Source organism: Lagenorhynchus albirostris, chromosome 10, assembly GCF_949774975.1.
Source record: "Lagenorhynchus albirostris chromosome 10, mLagAlb1.1, whole genome shotgun sequence".
In the NCBI taxonomy this organism is placed as follows: domain Eukaryota; kingdom Metazoa; phylum Chordata; class Mammalia; order Artiodactyla; family Delphinidae; genus Lagenorhynchus; species Lagenorhynchus albirostris.
Genome location: NC_083104.1, coordinates 52,022,921 through 52,045,010, shown reverse-complemented (window position 1 = coordinate 52,045,010; position 22,090 = coordinate 52,022,921). Strand labels below are relative to the sequence as shown.

The 22,090-nt window shown below is 36.6% G+C and overlaps 1 protein-coding gene across 2 annotated transcripts in view; it reads right to left on the bottom strand.

The window, feature by feature from the left end:
- Positions 1-9,253: 9,253 nt before the first annotated feature.
- The window catches only part of DYNC1LI1 (dynein cytoplasmic 1 light intermediate chain 1), a 44,721-nt gene continuing 31,884 nt past the window's right edge, over positions 9,254-22,090 (bottom strand). For both annotated transcript variants that reach the window (XM_060162460.1, XM_060162461.1), the window contains 9 exons: positions 20,926-21,095; positions 18,550-18,643; positions 15,879-16,014; positions 15,180-15,291; positions 13,377-13,436; positions 13,206-13,250; positions 12,423-12,543; positions 11,333-11,488; positions 9,254-9,500 (listed from right to left, as the gene is read on the bottom strand). In XM_060162460.1, coding sequence (XP_060018443.1) covers positions 9,388-9,500; positions 11,333-11,488; positions 12,423-12,543; positions 13,206-13,250; positions 13,377-13,436; positions 15,180-15,291; positions 15,879-16,014; positions 18,550-18,643; positions 20,926-21,095 — 1,007 coding nt within the window. In that variant the 3' untranslated portion in view covers positions 9,254-9,387. The remainder of the gene's footprint in view (positions 9,501-11,332; positions 11,489-12,422; positions 12,544-13,205; positions 13,251-13,376; positions 13,437-15,179; positions 15,292-15,878; positions 16,015-18,549; positions 18,644-20,925; positions 21,096-22,090) is intronic.

Here is a 22,090-nt window from a genome sequence, read left to right as displayed (position 1 = left end):
CTAAGACCCCCCCAAGCCTCACGCAGGGGGTGGGGGAAGGAGTCTTGTGACCAAAAGTTTTAAGAATCACCCATATTTGAATTTTAGAAAAAAATCTTAACCCAACATAAGACAGAAAAGAATTGTCACCAACTAATTCTAAACAGATTTTGGTGATACAATGAGATCAAGGTACTACTCTGCCCCAAACGTGTGTGTCTGTATATATTACTCTCCCTCCCTCCCTCTCTATATATATAGTCATATTTTGAGAAATTGGAAGCATCATTATTTTATGATTATTTCTCAAAGTATAACTCTATCCATATATTCTCTAATTATCTGATTGAGAAATACCTTTTTAAAATCCTTGAATTTGGGCTTCCCTGGTGGCGCAGTGGTTGGGAGTCTGCCTGCCGATGCAGGGGACGCGGGTTCGTGCCCCGGTCCGGGAGGATCCCACATGCCACGGAGCGGCTGGGCCCGTGAGCCATGGCCGCTGAGCCTGCGCGCCCAGAGCCTGTGCTCCGCAACAGGAGAGGCCACAGCAGTGAGAGGCCCGCGTAGCACTAAAATAAATAAATAAATCCTTGAATTTCATATACCTCTTCACATTAATTACTTCATGTATTTTTTATTGTATGTATGGACTACAATTTTTCCTATAAGTCTCTGAAGTGATCATGATCACAGGATAACTCTTACACATATAGTGAGAATTCCCTGGTATCATTGTCTACAATCCTATTTCAGCATGGGGAACCACTATTTGATAAAGACACTAATAAGGTGCTACATGAAAGAGGAATTCCCGTATTCTGGTATTTTACCAGTTTAAAAAGCAAGTACTTTCTCTTAAACGAAAGCCCACATACGAAAACTGTAACAGATATTACCATTTGGGCTACTGTTAAGTTCCACAACAGGCCAAGTTCCACAACAGGCCTTATAAATTGATAGCTGATAGTTTTAAAGAAGCAAAACTAACAAGTATTACACCAATCTTACACAAACTGTTTGTTTTAATATTTATTTATTTATTTGGCTGAGCCGGGTGTTAGCTGTGGCATGTGGGATCTAGTTCCGTGACCAGGGATCGAACCAGTGCATTAGGAGAGCAGAGTCTTCGCCACTGGACCACCAGGGAAGTCCCACAAACTCTTTACAAAGAGGGAATACTTTCCAACTTGATTTATGATTTCAACATAATCTTGATATCAAACACTGACAAAACCATGAAAATTACAGGACAATTTTTCTCAGGAGCATGATGTAAAATCCTAATAAAATATTAGCAAACCAAATCCAGCAATATAATAAAATACATCAAGATCAAGTTAATTTCAGGGATACAAAGTTGGCTTAATATTTCTAAAAGGTATTGTAACTGATACCATTAACAGAAAAATTATCTAATAAAAAAACATTTTATAAAATTCAACACCCATTCATAAAACTTATGATATAAAGTAACTAGGAAAGAAGAGAACTTTCTTTCTGATAGAGTATCTACAAAAAGCATGCAGCAAATATACTCAATAGTGAAATTTAAAGCTTTCATTCTGAGATGGGGAACAAGATAAAGATGCTTCCTCTCTTCGGTTCTATAGAATCCTATACTGGAGCATAGGCGTCACAAAGCAAGATAACACTAGAAAAGACTAAAACTCGTTATTTGCAGATGACATAATTATATGTAGAAAAATATAAAATAAATTACAGATGGTGCACCTTTCAATAGCTCAGCTGGGAGAGCAGAGGACTGTAGACAGGACATATGTAAAATAAACTACGGATGAACATTAACAAATGAATCTGAGTAAGGTTGCTGGATAAGATCAATATGAAAAAAGTCTATTTCTACATACCAGCAACAAAGAAAATAACATTTTAAAAGGATGCCATTTAAAACAGCATCAAAAAGGGAGTTCCCTGGTGGTCCAGTGGTTAGAACCCTGAGCTTTCACTGCTGAGAGCCCGGGTTTAATCCCTGGTCAGGGAACCGAGATCCTGAAAGCTGCACGGCGTGGCCAAAAAAATAAATAAATAATAAAACAGCCTAAAAAAATTAGCTGGAAAAAAATCTACCAAAAGAAGGTGGAAGATGATACACTGAAAAATATAAACACTGCGAGGAGAGACTGAAGGCCTATCTAAATGGAAGGATATTCCTGTGCATAGCTTGGAAGATACTGTAAATATGATAATTATCCCCAAATTGATCCATAAATTCAATCTCAATTAAAAGGCCACTTCTGGGCTTTCCTGGTGGCACAGTGGTTGAGAGCCCGCCTGCCAATGCAGGAGACATGGGTTCGTGCCCCGGTCCGGGAAGATCCCATATGCCGCGGAGCGGCTGGGCCCCGTGAGCCATGGCTGCTGAGCCTGCACGTCCGGAGCCTGTGCTCTGCAACGGGAGAGGCCACAACAGGGAGAGGCCCGCAAATCGCAAAAAAAAAAAAAAAAAGGCCACTTCTTTGGTGTGGCAACTGACCACTTGCTTCTAAAGTTTATATGGAAATGCAAAGGGTCAAGAATAGCAAAAACAATCTTAAGGAAAAACAATAGGGGAGGGCTTAGGCTGCCAGATAAAGGCTTTTTTTTTTTTTTTTAACTACAGAAATTGAGACTGTAGTACTGGTACAGGGTAGAGAAACTGGCAAATGGAAAAGAACAAAAAGTCCAGAAACAGATGCATGCATAAATGGACAAATTATGACCCAGGTGACACTGCAGTTCAGAAGGATGATACCCCCCCACCAGAGTGGTAATGAATTAATTGAACACCACACTAAAAAAAACCCCAAAAACCTTTATCCCCTATTTCATACCATGCACAGAAATCAATCCCAGATGAATTGATGAATTGTAGAAAAGTAAAACAATAAAGCTTCTAGAAAAAAAAAAATTAGACTATCTTCATGACCTTGAGGGCAAGCAAAGACTTCTTCAAAACAGGTAAAAAAAAAAAAATCAATAACCATAAAGAAAAGCTAGCAAATGGAACATTAAAATCAATTTCTATTCATCAAAAGATAGCAATGAGAGTGAAAAGGCCAAACCACAGAATGAGAGAAGATATTTGCAATACGTATCTGACAAGGACTAGTATTCTGAATACGTAAAGAATGAGATAGCAAGAAAAAGTCAAATATCTCCCTATTTTTCTAAGGGGGATAAAAAAAAAGAAGACTCTTAAGATTCTTAAACAGGTACTTTATAAAAGAGGATATCCAAATGGCCAATAAACATGAAACATGCTTAATTGCATTAGTTATTAAGGAAATACAATTAAAACCACAATGAGATCCTATTGTATAAATAAAAAACCTGCCAGAATGATAGAAAATAGCAAGTGTATGCAAAGATGCAGAGCAACTGGAACACATATACTGCTGGTAGTAATGCGAATTCCTTTAAAAAAATTGGTATGTAATTCACCCTTTTGAAGGTGCACAAGACTGTGCACTGTATAATTCCAGAACATTTTCATCACCCTCAAAAGAAACCCTATACCTATTAGCAGTCACTCCTCATTGCCCTCTCCTCTTGCAACCACTAATTTACTTTATGTCTCAACGCATTTGCCTATTCTGGACATTCCATATAAATGGAATCATACATTCTGACTTTTTGACTGGCTTCTTTCACTTAACATGCTTTCAAAGTACATCCATGTTGTAGCATGTATCAATACTTCACTCCTTTTTCTTTTTTGGCCACGCTGTGTGGCTTGCAGGATCCTAGTTCCCTCGGCAGTGAAGCACAGAGTCCTAACCACTAGACCACCAGGGAACTCCCATTCCTTTTTATAGCTGAAAAAATACTCCATTGTATGGATATGTCACATTCTGTTTACCCATTTGTCTGCTGATGGATGTTTTGTTTGTTTCCACCTTTTAGCTATTATACATAATGCTGCTATAAACATTTGTATACAAGTTTCTGTGAGGACATACGTTCTCATTTCTGTTGGGTATATATCCAGGAGTGGAAATGCTAGGTCATGTGGTAACTATATGTTTAACCATACTGTTTTCCAAAGTGGTTGCACCATTTTACATTCCCACCAGCAACGTACAGGAGTTCTCATTTCTTCACATCTTCACCAACACTTATTTTTTATTTCAGCTGTGAAGTGGTATCTCATTGTGGCTTTGACTTGCATTTCACCAATTACTAATGACATCAAGCAACTTTTCATGTGCTTGTCATTCATATATCTCCTCTGAATTAATATCTATTCAAATACTTTGTCCATTTCAACATTGGGCTGTCTTCCTATTGTTTTAAGAGTTTTTATATATTCTGAATACCATACTCTTATCAGATATAAAATTTGCAAATATTTTCTCCCAGGAATGGGACCTCTTATAACTTTGGAAATACTTTTGCTAAACATTTAACACCTGCTAATGCTGAATATACACATAGCCTTTGAATCCAGCAATCCATGTCTACATATACACCCAACAGAGAGAACATGTTTTCCACAAGACACATTCAAGACTGTTCATAACAACACAATTAGTAACAGCAATTGGAAAATTGAAACCACCCAAACATCTTGTGGTAGGTTGACTATTGGCCCCCCAAGGATGTCCACATCCTAATCCCTGGAACCTGTGAATTCTACCTTATTCGGCAAAGGGACTCTGCAGGTGTGATTAGGATTTTGAGAGGGGGAAATTAGACTTTGGGATTCTGGTCCACCAAGTAAGGAGTTTGGAAGTCATCTCTCCATCCTAACAAGTAAAAAGCTGAACTGAAAAATCAACAATTTTTCTTAGATCTGTCAGAGGAGTGAGGTCACAGGGCCAACTGCAGTCCTTCATATTGGAGAGGCAGGCAGATGGACACAGAGAACCACAACTTACTGAAGCAGAAACTTCCAAGCAGAAACCTCTAAGGGAGACAGTGCTGGGGTAAGAAAGCTGGAACTGTAACTGACAAATTGCTAGAGGCTCAGAGTAGACAAGTCTGAGTTAAAAACCTCCAGTTATAAGGGGATCCCCATGCTTTGTGAGTTTTACCTCCTGGAGCCCTACCAGGGTCTCAAAGGGAAAATCAGAGAAAAATCCCCTGGTGCTTCCAGTAGGGGAAGGAAGAAAGTAACCGTCTTGAAATAAGTCAGAGTATTCTGTTCTTAACAAGGCCTGTCCTCAAGAGAAGCCATTTTATCAGAGCCTCCTTAATTGGGGTTTATCAGAGCCTAAACAACCTGGTAGAAGGGAAATACCCAGCTCCAGCTCCCTCTAGCCATCCTGTCTCACCTATGGTGTGTAAGGGGGCAGGGGGGATGGAGAAGCACTTATGAAGTTCACAGCCCAGGGACACAGGTTCACTGAGACCTAATTATAGGACTACAGAATGCCTCCCCTCCCCAACACCTCACCACCACAGTGCTAAAAGGTCTATTCACTGGAGTTCCTTTTACCTAGTACATCATGTCCAGCTATCAACAGAAAGTTACAAGGCATAAGTAAAAGGCAAAAAAACACAGTTTGAAGAGACAGAGCAAGCATCAGATTCAGACACGGCAGAGATGTTGGAATTATCAGACCATGAATTTAAAACAACTCTGATTAATATGTTAAGGGCTTTAACAGAAAAAGTAGACACACCAAAACAGATGGCTAATGTAAGCAGAGAGATGGAAATTCTAAGAAATAATTCTTTTTTTTTGCGGTACGCGGGCCTCTCACTGTTGTGGCCTCTCCCGTTGCGGAGCACAGGCTCCGGACGCACAGGCTCAGCGGCCATGGCTCACGGGCCCAGCCGCTCCGCGGCATGTGGGATCCTCCCAGACCGGGGCACGAACCCGTGTCCCCTGCATCGGCAGGCGGACTCTCCACCACTGCGCCACCAGGGAAACCCGAAATAATTCTTTTTTAAAGGTAGAGATTAAAAAAAAAACTAACAAATGATGCATGCTTTCCATGGGCTCATTAGTTGATTAGACATGGCTAAGGAAAGCATCTCTGAGCTGGAGGACCTGTCAACAGAAACTTCCAAAACTAAGAAGCAAAGAGAAAAAAGACTGGGGAAGAAAAAGAGGGAACAGAATACCCAACAACTGTGAGACAACTACAAAAGTTGTAACATATATATGAAAATGCCCGAGAGAAGACAGAAAATGACAGAAAAAGTATGTGAAGCAATAATGACCAAGAATTTCCCCCAAGTTAATGTCAGATACTAAACCACAGATCCAGGAAGTTCAGAGAACACTAAGAAGGATAACCACCTCCCCCAAAAAACTACACCTAGGCATATCATATTCAAACTGCATAAAATCAAAGACTTAAAAAATCTTAAAAGAAGCCAAAGGGAAAAAACACCTATGGAGGAGCAAAGGTTAAGAATAACATCCAATTTCTTTACAGAAACCATGCAAGCAAGACAAGTGACGTGCTGAGGGAGCTTATACTGGATTACTTACGTGGGCCAAAGTTTAATCCCATGGATCCTGATACGCGGGAAGCAGCAGGGTCAGAGTGAGAAGCAATGTGATGGAAGCAAAGAGTAGAAGATGCTATGCTGTTGGCTTTGAAGATGGAGAGGGGGCCAGGAACCAAGGAATTCAGGCAGCCCCTAGAAGCTGGAAAGGAAGGAAACAGATGCTCCCTGGAGCCTCCAAAAGAAACCAGCCCTGCTGACAGTTTAATTTAACCTAGTACAGCTGATTTTGGATTTCTGACCTTGAGAATGGTATGACAATAAAACTGTATTAAGCCACTAAAATTTGGTAAATTGTTAAAGCAGCAATAGGAAACTAATATACACCCATCAATAGCAAACTGCAAAAATTACAGTGTATTTGCACAATGAAATACTATGGTGCAATGAGAATGGGTAACTACTGCTATAGGCAACAAAATGGAGGAACCACAGAATACTAAGAAGCCTGACACAAAAGAATATAAATGTAAGATTCCATTTATATAAAGCTTAAAAATAAGTAAAACTTATCTACAGCTTTGGAAGAAAGGGCAGTAGTTACTTGGTGGGTGGGAAGACTGACAAGGGGCACAAGGGAAGCGCCTGGGGTGCAAATAACACCGTCTTTCTTGATCCTGATGCTGGTTATATGTGGTCACTTTGTGATATTTCAAACCATACACCTGTAACTTGTACACTTTTCTGTACTGTATACTTCAATAAAAAGTGCTAAAAAAACAAACAAAAAAGATTAAGTAGTTTAAAAACAAATTTCCTTGCAAAAATAGGGACAGGGCTTCCCTGGTGGCACAGTGGTTGAGAGTCCACCTGCTGATGCAGGGGACACGGGTTCGTGCCCCGGTCCAGGAAGATCCCACATGCCGCGGAGCGCCTAGGCCCGTGAGCCATGGCCTCTCAGCCTGTGCGTCCGGAGCCTGTGCTCTGCAATGGGAGAGGCCACAGCAGTGAGAGGCCCTCATACCGCAAAAAAAAAAAAAAAAAAAAATAGGGACAAAAATAGGTTTAAACGCAGTAAACACAAGATTTTTGATTAGTTAAAACTGAATCCCATATAAAGTGAACAATTACAATTACTTCAGGTAACAATGTAATTCTGAGGATTTTCTAGTACATCTCCAATGTCACACAGAAAAAAAACATGAGTTGGTCTAGACATGCAAACACAGGAGACATACCAAAGTATACCATAATGCACAGTCTGCAATGCTCTTCATTAGTTTCACTTACTTCATCAAGTACTACTAGTTTAGAAAAACTGGTCTTTACAACACCAGGACTGCAGAACCCCTTCCGGACTGAAGATTTTATCAATGGCATTTTTCATCTCATATTTTATTAAACAAAATGTTTTTGCAAATTAATTTTTCCATGCCCACAAACATCCTAAGTTTTTCCCACACTGAAACAAATTATAACCCTCTCATATATTTTTAGTATTTACATTCAACCATTAGGAGCCAAATACTATTATAAAACCAAACAGATTTTAAAGTTCTAATGAAAGAATTATGTTTGATAGTAGAGGTACTGTCCTCAAATATTTTGTTGAAAAAAAACATCTTTGGAATATATATTTTAAAGTTATAACAAAGACCAATGCAAATGGTAGTAACCATTGTCCCCCAATTATCTGAAATTACACAATAGGTCAAATGTACATGTGTTCTTTAGTTGAACTTCAGTAGGAAAATCAAACTGTTCTCATGAAGGTTCCAAAACAAGGACTGAAATCTGAGTATTGAAAAGGTGGAACTATTACCAGGTGATCTCACCTGTAAAGGAGTAGCTATGTTTCAGTGCACTTGCCAAACTTTTAAAACAGCTTGTGTCCATTAAATAATGATATAAGGCTCTATTTTTACTACTAGGAATGCTGATGTAAGATTCTGTAGTTCAAGACATGTTTATGGGGAAGATGTACTGATCAAGGTAAATTCCTTTGACAAGGCAGTGAATCTCATGTACTCATCTCTTAGAAAGAAGATCAGAAAGCTTAATAATCCCATTAAGTCAAACACTTTAAAATACTAACAAATCTTATTCATTACATGATAAATACAAATTTAAATATAAGAGAATGCAACAAGTTATTTGAACCTGAATGCAGAGAATAAATACTTTATTAACTGATTATAGCTGAAAGTCACAAACAAAAAAGGGGTATATTAAGGCAAAGCCATATATATATATATCAATATATATATAGATATATAGATATAGATATATATATATGTAGATATATATATATATAGACAAATCCAAAGACTGTTACCTCTTTACATTTTAACAACCTCTGCATTTTTCTTTTACACATTTAGGCAGTGTGCTTTCTTTTCTTCTCAGTTAAAGAAACAAATCTTGACCAATATCTAAATCATATTTTGATGACAACATACAGGATCATGGATTGAGACAATGACTAGTGTATGAAATGCTATCTGATCATTTTCTCAGCATATTCCATGTGTGGTGGTATATTTACGTTGGTGTGGAAAATCTTCTTTTCCAGCAAAACTAACACATAATTTTTTTTAATGATTTTTTAATAGTCTTAACTAAAATAAGCTTGGACTTCCTTCCAAGTAAGTCAAATGCCCAAAGCATATAATTTTCTGCCCTTCTCAAACCCTCCTATATGTTTTAAGTAGCCTTTAGAATATGATCACATGGCTGTATTTCAGATCTATAAATTTGAGTTTTTCAAAATCCAAAATTACTTCCTTACGCCAAGTGGCAATGCAAATAGCAATCCTACATAGTGTAGGATAATTTTTCTTCTGTATACTTCCCTTTTATAAAATGGGCAACCACATACACAAAAAAGACATGAATTTATTAGTCCATCTGAAAAAGCACTCCAGCTCCCTAATTCCACTTTTGAAGGAGAAGGCAGAGGCAAGTTTACATTATCCCAGAAAACTGAATAAATGGCTTTATTTGGTATCTTCAAGAAGCTTCTCCTTCCGTAGGAGATGCGGGTGTTGCAGGAGAAGCTGTAACTGGTTTTCGTGCAATTCTGTCTAGTTCCGCGTGAACATCTGATAGGACAGGCTTCTGGCCTATTTAAAGGAAAAGAAACCAAGATTTAGACATAAGTCAAAATATCCTTAACACCAATGTGTCTTCATTTAACAACTGCCAACAGTTTCATTAACTTTATCTAAAACACAGTTATATAAACATCCTTAATTTAAAAATAAATTCCCTTTTTTTTTTTTCTTTTTTGGTCTCACCACGCAACATGCAGGATCTTAGTTCCCTGCCTAGGGAGCGAACCTGCACCCCCTGCAGTGGAAGCACAGTCTTAACCACTGGACCGCCAGGGAAGCCCCTAAATTCCCTCATTTTAAATTGTGGGGTCTGTTATCAAATAGAAGTAAAACTAGCACCTACCATTTAATCTCATAAAGGTATACTTTTTTAAAGGCGTAGAATAAGAACAGTAAAAGAGAAAAATAGCAACAAAATTTCGGAATTTGGAAAGATGAGTGAGTGGTAATTAAATCAGCAGTACTGAGAAAGGTAATCTTCAATACTGAGAGTGTGAGAAGTCAGAAAATAATTCAATTTATACCCAGAAACCTGTAAAATGTTCAAAAATGGTAGCTGCAGGTACTTGTGAAAAAGGTGGCAAGAAGGTGTGATTAAAAAAGGAGAATGGGTTAAAAAGTCTGCTTGAAGAGCAATTATAAAAACAACAAAAGGAAAAGACTTCATCAAAATTCAAAACTTTTGTGCTTCATAGGACACTCAAGAAAGTGAAGGGATAACCAACACAGGGGGAGAAAACATTTGCAAATTCTATATCTGATAAGGGTCTAGTAAAGAGAATATATAAAAAACACTTAGAACTCAACAATAAGAGAAATAACCCGATTTTAAAATGGGCAAAGGATTTGAATAGACATTTCACCAAAGAAGATATACAAATGGTTATTAAACACATGAAAAGATTCTCAACATAATTAACTATCAGGGAAATGCAAATCAAAACCACAATGAGATACAACTTCACAGCCAAAATGATGGCTCTAACCAAAAAGATGGACAAGTGGTGATCATTTTATAATGTATAAAAATATCAAATCACTATGTTGTACACCTGAAACTAATATATTGTAAATCAATTATATTTCAATTAAAACACACACACACACACACACACACACACACACACAGAGACATTTTTCACTTGGTTAAGCAAAACCAAAAAAAAACAAAACAACTAAAACACAAAGATGAACAATAACAACTGTTGGAAGGGATGGAGAAAAACTGGGGCCCTCATAAACTGCTGGTGGGAATGTAGAATGGTATAGCATTTTGGAAAACACTTTGGCAGTTCTTTAAAAATTTAAACATAGAGTTACCACATGACCCAGCAATTCCACTCCTAGATATATATCCAGGAGAAATGAAAGCATATGTCCATCAACTGATAAATGGATAAATAAAGTATGTATGCATATCTATACAATGGAATTTTTTCAGCAGTAAAAAAAACAAAATATTGATACATATGCTACAACATGGATGAACCTCGGAAACATTATTTTAAAGAAGGCATATACTATATGACTCCATTTATATGAACTCTCCAGATAGGCAAATACAAAGAGACAGAAAACATTGTTTGTTGCCTAGGAGGACTTCAGGGGAGGGAAGAATAACTGCTAATAGGCTGGACGTTAGGCAAGGATAACTGCTAATAGGTTGGATGTTTCTTTTTAGTGAGAAGAAAATGTTCTAAAATTAGATTATGGTAATGGTTTACGTATGTCTGTAAATATACTAAAACTTTGATTGTACACTTTAAATGAGCAAAGTTCATGGTATGTAAATTATATCTCAATAAAGCTGTTTAAAAAAAAAAAGCTCCAGGTAACTATACCTGACTTTTTGGCAGATGGTGGTAAACCACTGCTTCCACCTCCAGCCCCACCTCCAGGGCTACCACCACCAACACCAGGGCCTCCTGGGGAACCAGTCTTTTTACTCAGCAAACTATTGAAGAAATTTGCCAGGACACCTTCACTTGTAGCTCCAGCTACAAAAAAAAAAAGGTTAAGATAAAAAACTTGTACTCAAAGCATTCAACTTTTCTATAAATTATTATTGTAGAATTATACACAGAAAATGTTCCAAATTCAAGTTTAATCTTTTGAGGCTGGGTAACTTCTCTAACCTACTCATATATAAAACAAAATATGAGTGTTAAGAGCGTAAGATAATTATTAAAAAATTAGAGTTATTTTTAAAAGGCAAAAGGCATTTAAAACAGATTGTTAGATGCAAATATATCTCTCTTTTGAAAGGCGTTCTTCAAAAATATAACTGTTGAGAAATATTTGCTTCAAGTATTACAAAAAGTTACCCAATGCTATATGAAAACCAGTAGGAGTTCTAAGATATTAATGGGCAAAGGATAGCAATAAACAATTCACAGAAGAAAAATACAAACAGAAAGGAAATACTAGGGGGGAAAGCTCTTATTAGTTAGTACTTAGAGAATGCTGATTAGGTTGTGGGCAAACTGCAACACTCAATGTTGATGACATGTAAATTGAAAAATCCATTTGAGAAACATCACCAAAAGGCATAAAAAGGTACAAACTCTCACCTACTAATCCCACTTATGGCAATTATTCCTATAGAAATAACTATAATATAGTTTTTTCCTTTATGTTAACTGCAGATAACCCATTATAGGAAAAACATGAACTTCTTCAATGACCTACCATAGCAGAATGATTAAATATAACACAAAGCTTTCATAAAGCTCACAGCAGAGATGATATGTTAAGACTACACCGTAAAATGGTTCACAGTCTGATTAACTATGAGATTGTATTGACAGACACAAAGATTAGAAGCTATTGAATAAAAATGAAAATAGCTAAAGCAAAATGTGGAATGACTCTAGGTAGATTTCTATTGTTAAATGTATTGTGTTGCTTTCTCTAAGAAAGAGAGAAATGTACCTTTCATGTTTGGATCAATTTTTTTTGACCCAGCAGGGATGGGTGACACACTGGCAACATTGGACGACACAGATCTATTTGGTGTTCGAGGGGAGCCTCCTGGGACTCTTGGCGAGGCATCCTAAGTAAAAATAGGAAAGCCATAATTACAGAACCCTGAAACTTTCAACTTCACAGAAATTATCACAAAAAGAAACTACTTTGCAACTGTCCCCCATATCTTCTACTGGTCCCTTTACGCTGCAAGCCCTGGGCAGAAGTGTTTAGCAATTGTGCCCTCATTACTAGAATACCAGAGACCCACTGCATTTTAGAATACTAACTTTCCCTTCAACGGAAAAAGAAGAACATATTGAATATGAGGTGTGGTTATGAGTATAAGCTTGGGAGTCAGATCTGGACTCCAATCTGGACTTGCATCCCATCCCACTAGCTGTAAAACCTCAGGCAAGCCATGATGTCCTCCAAAGCCTCCATTTCCCCACCAGCAAAATGGGGGACCTGCCTCATCTGGCTGTTGTGAGGATTTATAAAATAGCACATATAAATGGTTTGGCACAGTAACTCATGTGGGACAAATGTTGCAAAATAGATATTTATGATTTCAATATTCTAAAAGGGAGTGAAGTTTTATCTTTTAAAATCTCACAAATTCCAGGAGAATCCTTAATTCAAGTTTATATCAAAGCATACCCATTTGAGACAGGTATATAATTAAGAAAAAAAGAACTAAAACAATATGCACTGCATTTTAATAATTTTGTCAAAATCTGTAATACTGACCACAGGCCTTCCAGCTGCAGTTGGTGGTTGCTTTGCTAAAAGGGACTGAAAAACACACAAAAACTCTAGGTTAGATATTCAGGCATGTATTGCTGTATTTTTAAAGAAAATATGTACAAGAATAATTTAACCATTAATCATACTAAGTCTGTTTCTGATGTAATTTCATACCTGTAGCTTCATAAGAAACACTTGGTCATCTTCTGCCACAATTTCCTTCTCATGCACAAACTGAAATGAGCAACGCATAGATGAGCAGGTCTCATATATTATGTTAATGTCATTCACAACTTACTCTCTAGATTAGAATAATTTTTTAAAAAAACACCAAGAATATGAACATTACCTAAACCATATTTACATGGGTGAGCTGCCCTCCCCAAGGCCCTACAGCAGAGTTGTCCGATACCTATCTGCAATAATATAAATATCCTATATCTGTGCTGTGCAATACGTTAGCCTGTAGCTACTGAGCAGCTGCAATGTGGCTACTGTAACTGAGAAACTGAATTTTTAATTTTATTTAGTTTTACTTAATTTATATTTAAAAGCTGTATGTGACTAGTAGCTACTGTATTAGACAGCACAACCTGAGAGCCACAGGCATATCAGTCATGCTTATAAAATCTGCTAAGCAACAGTTAGGTGTTTTAAAAGGGCCAATAATATCCGAGCTGAGTGAAAATCAACTTGTCCCTGGTTTCCCTGAAATAAAAACATAATGCCTCTTCTACCGGCTGAATAATAAGAAAAAAAAAGGAGTTGCAAATGTCTCCTGCTCCTCCTATTTCTGTACAAGGCATGCCATAGTCTATTTTCCACCCAGTAGCCAGAGCGATCCTTTGAAAGGTTAGGTCAGATTATATCACTCCTGTGCTCAAACTCGCCCCCCCACCCCCATCACTTTCCATCCCACTCAGCATGAAATCCAAAGTCCTGACTGCGGCCTAATGATGAGGCCTTTCTCTCCTACCACTCTGGCCCTCTGGGGCTCTTTTCCAGCCTCTCTGGCCCCCTCACACACTCCTGCCTCAGGGCATGTGCACTTCCTGCTCCCTGTGCCTTCAACATTCTCCCCTCTCATCAGAGACATGCCCTCATCATTTCTAAAACTGCAGCCCTCCCCACCTCGGTCCTCTCACTCACCCTTCCCTCACTCGGCTTCATTTCCATAGCACTGATCACCACTTGAGAGGTGGCATATATACTGATTCACTACTGCATCACCCTCCTATTCAGCACCTAGTGCCTAAACAGCGGCTCAATAAATATTTGCAAAATGAATAAAAGACAACTTAGAGCACAATTTTGCTGGTAAAAGAGAGAATGGGAAAAATTGGGTTTTTTTTTTGATGTGTGCATTTCTTTTAACAGACATCCAAACCAAGTAACACAGCAACTGATTTTTCATTTGACATTACTTTTCTTATTTCTAACTACTTAATGTAAATATTTGGGTTCTTAATTAAGAACTTTATTATTATATGTTAAATCAAAATTACTTTTTCCCGAAACACGTTCAAATTAGCCAGTGAGAAGTACTACATGCAAACACTCATTTTTATACAACTTTTCATAAGCATCTATACTATCTAACCATAAAACACCATATACTGCTTAGCAAAATCAAGATATATAAAAGAAGAATACCTTCTGAAACGAGATTTAATAGTTATAAGAATGACATGTAACAGTAAAGACTAAAATTAAATCTAGGAACCTGGCAGCCCCTGGACAGCTGTGGGCTAGTATGAATAACTAATGACCATGAAGATGCAAGATCTGCCTAGACAGACAGAAGCCAATACAATTATTCTAACAAGGTATTCTCGGCTTTTGGTTGAGCTCTAGGTTGTAAAGTACACAACTTGATAGAAAAGGACCCCCTTACCTTTCTACCTACAATCTTAAAATTATGGACTTCCCTCTCAGTTTAAAAGCCTAAATATTAAGACTATATACTAAAACTGTTACCTTTCGGACAGGTGGTTTAGTTATGATGTCTTCAAAATTATCTTCTGCTTTTAACATTTGAAAATTTTCATGTAATATTCCTATCTTCTTATCATTATCCCACCCTGCTGGACTAGAAAGAAATGCACATGACAAATTCTCAAGCGTTTATATAGTCATTCTTTCATTCAATCCATGATCATATTAAGGGGAATATTTTTATGAAGTTAAATTTGACAAATTATGGAAAATTAATCAGTTTTATTATAATACTCAAGTTTACTAATTTCTACTTAAAATTATTATCAATCTTCCTGATTTTAAAACTGTCATTACAGGTTTCTTGGGGAGAAGGTGGTAATTATTTTTACCTCCCAATTTATTCAGATAACTTTTCAAAGCATGTCTAGATTATACATTGGGTCCTTTATGTATCATAACCAATTAGTGAGTAGATACATTGATATATGCACCCAATAGATAGTTTAGTTATAATAGCAAGCCTTTCAAAAGGGTTCAGGCCAGCAGTAAAACTAAAAGGCAAAGATAAATAAATCAAGGCAGGTTATAAATAAAACAATCTAGGAACAGATTCTCACCTACTCATCATGGAAAAGTCTACTGGTCTCACTTCAAATGAAAATGAGATGATGATGATGATACACCATCGAACTGAAGCAACAACACATGATAAAACAATACATTTAAGAGTATACTTACATAAATACTGCATCTTTTTCCACAACAATAGCAGGAATCTTATAGGGAAATCCATAGAGTTTCTGAACAATGTATTTATATACTAAATCTATATTTTTGTTTTCTTTTACTGAAGTGTAAATAAGTGCTGCACCATCTGAATGAACACCGTTAAAGAAATTTTTGGACAAACTCCATCAACAGGTACCATAAAATTTTGTGTTCTCAGCTTAGCATTTATACATATTGGTTTCAAAAATAATTTCCAAAGGTATAATTACATGGTAATCAAGGCTTTCAAAACTATAAAATACTTATATACAGGCTAAGATGCAAATAAAACTATCTCTACATAATTGATTTAACTTAGAGGGCAAAAATCTCATTAGCTAAGAAAGTAAAGGTAAATTTAATAACTGACACCACTACTACCTCTACATTTAAAGCATATGAAGAGGCAATGTATTTTTGTCTTTAACCTTCCTAAACTTCATGAAGGAGGGATATTATTTATCAAAAACTGTTTTGCCTTTTCAACAAAAGTGGTTTGCACTAGTGTCTCTTATAGTTTTTACTAGTCAAGGAATTAGGACTTTGGGGAGAAAGCTCAGGAGATCCACTGAACAGAGAAGATGAACCATCAAGAACCATCAGGAAGCTTTCAGGAACAATCCAAGGCAAAAGTAGACTTCATGACCAAAATGCTAGCACTAGCCATTGGGTCTCAAGAGAGATGGTGACTCAGGCCAAGAGGAAATGATGAGAATAGTCTAACTTCTGAATTAGGATACTCGTATTTTCTAGGACACAAACCAAGGCTTATGAACCTTAAAATGGTATTGGCTAAATACTACTTGTCGTAATACTTAATTTGGTAAAAACAAACATCATAATCTTAAGTAAATGCTTAATTGTGTGAACTTTTCATGAATGATCTTTCTCACAAGAGCCAATTTATAATTTGGAAGATTTACACAGCTGGAAATTTTACAATGCAATTAAAATTTTTTAATTTTTAAAATACAGATGATTTTGAATTGTTGTCCTCACTGACACACACACACACACACACACACACACACACACACCCCTCTCACTATCTTTTTTTTTTTTTTAACTTATTTATTTATTTTTGGCTGTGTTGGGTCTTTGTTGTTGCATACAGGCTTTCTCTAGTTGTGGTGAGCTGGGGGCTACTCTTCATTGCAGTGCACAGGCTTCTCACTGCAGTGGCCTCTCTTGTTGCAGAACATGGGCTCTATGCGCATGGGCTTCAGTAGTTGTGGCTCACAGGCTCTAGAGTGCAGGCTCAGTAGTTGTGGCGCATGGACTTAGTTGCTCCACAGCATGTGGGATCTTACTGGCAGGGCTTGAACCCATGTCCCCTGCATTGGCAGGCGGATTCTTAACCACTGCGCCACCAGGGCAGCCCCCCTCTCACTATCTTGAAGTGATTTCTTGTTTTGTATTCTTTTAAAATCAACCAGCTCTACTAAAGGTCTGTAATTATTGTAGTGGACAGTCTCCTTCCTGATTACATCTCTATATGTACATTTCCAAGTGTAGCTTTAAATAAATGTTTAAAGAGACTGTTTGTTCTCAAATTTTCTAATCTGCAAAGATAACAAAAAAGGCTATCACCACCTACTTCAATTACTTCTTTTTGTTTTCTTTTGCAGACAAATGCCCTTTAATTCAATCCAACTAACCATTATGTGACATGAGAAGAGAAAGTGCCATGGAGGACAAAGTACTGAAGGAAAAAGGGAAAAGGGAAACTCCCAGTGTCAAGTGATCTTATTCATTATTCAACGAGGCTCTTGCCAAGTGGTCCTTAAATTAAACGTCCATTAATGACGATGAAAAACTACAGATACTATAAACATGTGTACATTACTTATTCCTGTCTACTCCTACTATCTATCATTTCTTCACTTTTCAGACCCAAAAGCTTTGATTGGTGAATGCAACTGCAAAACATCTGATCCAAGGGGGCAAGTGAGAACACCTCTCTTTGGTGCTCTCAAGCTGTCTGAAGTTTTCAACACGAAATTCTCTTAAAAGCATTCACTCATTTTATCCTTTGTTTAGTTGTAAATGTTATTCACTGGCTCATATAATCCTTGCAACCTAGACTACACAAGATTCCTTATGCTAGGTTTTTTAACCTTGTGATCATCAGAATTACCCAGAAAGCTTTTTTAAAGTTCAGCATAGATTCTCCAGCCTCCCCTTGGAATGTTCCAATTCAGTAAGTCTTAGATGGGCACAGCCAGATTTAAAAACCATTGCATTAGACTATAGTGGAGATAACAGTAAACAAATTAAAAACAAGAACACACAAACCCAAATATTGATCTTTCCCTACCACCCACCCCCAAGAAATGAATACCAGTTTTCTGCGAGAATGTTTTCAATGCCAACTCATTAGAATTTTCTACATAAGTCTGATCATTATTTTTCTTAATCACAGTAGTTTAAAAACAGCAAATCAAAGTTACATATTTCAATACATGCTTTTATATCTCAAAATACCTAGATATAAATGATTTGGGAATTGAAATTTCCAACCAGAGGCAGGAGGAAATAAGTTTATGGAATTTCTGAAGTCATCGATTTATTCCTTTACTTAAACAAACAAACAAGCAAACAGCTAAGGAACACTGCGCCAATCAATGTATTAAAAGGATACACTGTAAACAAAACTTCCGGATATGAGACTGAATAAAATCGAAATGCTCATCTCTGTAGTCATGTTCTTTCTCCAACACACTAATGGCATCACACTAATGGGTTAAAATAATTTAAAAAACAATATTAACTTTAAATAATAATATAATGATTTAAACAGTTCAATGTTGGGTGAGGGAATATCACAAAACTACCACTCTGATACAGCAACTCATCAGTAGAACCTAGAATATTAATTACTCCTATATGTCTAGAGACTTTTAGTTGGAGTCGTAAGACTAATGAATACTTTTATTTCTTTAAAAAGCTCTGATTTCTATGATATATTGAATGCGATGAGAACACCAAAGAGAAAGTTTTAGTACATAAAGGAATGAAGAATAACAGGATAAGCTTATAATGGGCGGTCATACTTGCTAACTCAACGACTTATGTCCTAGAACAAAGTTTTTAAGATCTAAAATCTATTCTAGTTCTATAAAACACTCTGTATATCCAGGGAGTCTGCACCTCTCACTATTTCCCCTTTGTTCCTCTGCTTATTTGATAGCTCTTAATTGACCTTTATTTCTTTTCTGGTGCTTTTATTCACTCTCACTTCAATTTCACCAACAGCAAAAAAGGAGAATTACAGGCTATTTCTGAAATGTCACCTGTACAATCAATGAAACAATTCTGAATTCTGCTTGCTACAAAAAAAATGTTAGGAAAAAAATTAAGGCATGTTCAAACATCATGATATCCAAATAACTTCATCAAAACTTTTGTGAATTGAAGGTTATGAAATTTAAAAATAAACAATGTCCATCATACCTAATATTAGTTTGGGGGCAAATCTGATGTCTTTTTTTTTGATATGTAATTTTTTGTTATGCATATATATAACATAGGACAGTCTCCTTAAATAAACATGATATAGCATACTATGTTATAGAACACTGAGTAATTATTTCAAAGTATTAAAGATACTTATATTATTATATTGTTGACTTATGACATTTTTGGTGAAGCATGATAGTTTAGTAAACTTTTTAAAACATTTTTAACTGAAATATGAGGATCTGGCAAGAAACCTAGTCTCTCTGTCTCAATTTCAAGCGTCTTTAAACTGAGTTGAACTACCATTCTTCATCTATCCTGAGACACACATTCCCCCATCCCCCCACACACTTTAAAAGCTCTTAAACTGAAGCAGAACGGACGGTGTCTTTGATTCTGTGAAATACTGTAGATGATCTCTTTTGGCTTGAAAATTTTATGAATCTATGACTCATCTGATACTGATTCAGGTCCCCTGAAAGCTTGACATTTTTTCTTTGAAAAATAAAGGGCTTTTTATAAGGCAAGTTGTGGTGTAAAAACAGGAAAATATCTGCCAATAAACAGCTCTTTGCCAAACAAAATAAAACCCAAACAAACCACAGACAAAAGGATTCTATTGTAAGAGTTTAAGCACAATTTTATGCAAAAGATATAAGTAACAATTAACTACACCTGAATCACCATTTGAAAAGCAGACAATAGACTTTGACTTAATTATTTTAAATGCTCCCCCCACATTCCTTTGTTATTGATAATTTTTGTAGTGTTTAAAGTAAAACTTAAGCTATATTTAAAATTTTTTATATTTTTATTCCAAAGGTGAACAAATTCCACACCCTCCTTCACTCAGATGTGAAAATTTTACATTACAAAAAACATAATAATTTTAGATCTCAAAAGCGTTTATATGTTCTGTAATTATCTTAACTATTCCATGGCTTACACAGTAAAGACATACTACTTAGGACCAAATGGGGAGAAGATGAACTTTAAATTATTTTTTAAAGGAAATTTGATTGTATTATAAAGTATATACAGTGACAGAACTAAATTAACAGAATTTTTATAATAGTAATCCTACCAGAATCTCTTAAATAAAGGCCTTTGATAACTGCATATCAACTTTACATAATGAGTATTGATACATCTTTAAAATTAAGTCTATTTTAAGTACATTTTCTAATATCAAGATATTAGTATATAAAACTTACTGTGGAAAAATATTTTATTTTATGAAGTTGATAGTTTTCATCTTACTTGTAACTATCTCTACTAAACTGACTATACAATTTGAAGTCTAACTGGAATTAGGAAAATGAAATTTGATCACAAATTTTAGAATATCTGAAGTAACATTTTCTTTCAAAGAAAACTATGATTAAGTTCACAAAACAAACATGTGAATATCATTCAATATTTTAAACTATTATATCTACTTATTAAGAAAAGTTACCTAGGAAAACTAATGTGTCAACTCCAAAAGGAGCCTAGAAAATAAAACAGTTGTTCATCCTTGGTTAGTATCAGTAGTAGAATCTGTAGGAAGCAAACTAACCTTTGTGCAAACTACTAGTACTGGAATGCCCAAGTTCTGTGTAAGTGTATCTGCACCCAGAGGTAAAACCACACTGTCGTCTTTGTCTTCCTGTGATGCGGTAGTTCTTCTCTGAGGAGAAGCTGGGAAATCTTCTCCTGGCTCTACATATTCTTGAAAGTCTCTAATCACTGAAAATCAAAGTAAATAATTTAATACATAGTTTAGAAATGGCTTTTTATTTCAGCAGGTAGCTTTTCTGCCGTCTTAATACATATGTTACTGGAGTTCACACTTAGTCTTGTGTAAGAAAAAAAAGGTTTTGAGAAATCCAATTCAAAGACAGTACAGAAACTCTGGACCCACATTAATTATCAGGAGGCAGAATAAAACACTGAGTGGCTCCAAAGAGTGGAGTTCAATGCAGGCCTGGTTCAATCTGTGCAAATTACTGTGGGCAAGTCACAACTGAGCTCTGTCCCTCTACCCTCTCTAATTCACAAAGAGCACTGAAAGGATAGAAGAAAAAATAAATACGTGGGGGGGGGGGAGGTTTCCACAACCTAAAAGACAGTTCCAGATGGCTTTCTAATATTAACTTCCTTTCTCAAAACCCTTTATTCAGGTCTCCTCCTCTTTACCTAGGTGCAATCTTGAGCCATGTTTACCCTATAACCCCCATAAAAACTAGGGAGATATTATCAATACTAGTAAGTTTTTAGAAATCGTTTGCAAAATTGTCAAAACCTTCACTTAAAAAAAGTTAATGTGGGGGAGGAACCAAGATGGCAGAGTAGAAGGATGTGCTCTCACTCCCTCTTGCAAGAACACCAGAATCACGACTAGCTGCTGTACAATCATCGACAGGAAGGCACTGGAACTCACCAAAAAAGATACCCCACATCCAAAGACAAAGAAGAAGCCACAATGAGACAGTAGGAGGGGCCCAATCACAGTAAAATCAAACCCCATAACTGCTGGGTGGGTGACTCACAGACTGGAGAACACTTATACCACAGAAGTCCACCCACTGGAGTGAAGGTTCTGAGCCCCACATCAGGCTTCCCAACCTGGGGGTCCGGCAATGGGAGGAGGAATTCCTAGAGAATCAGACTTTGAAGCCTAGTGGGAATTGATGGCAGGACTTCGAAGGACTGGGGGAAACAGAGACTCCACTCTTGGAGGG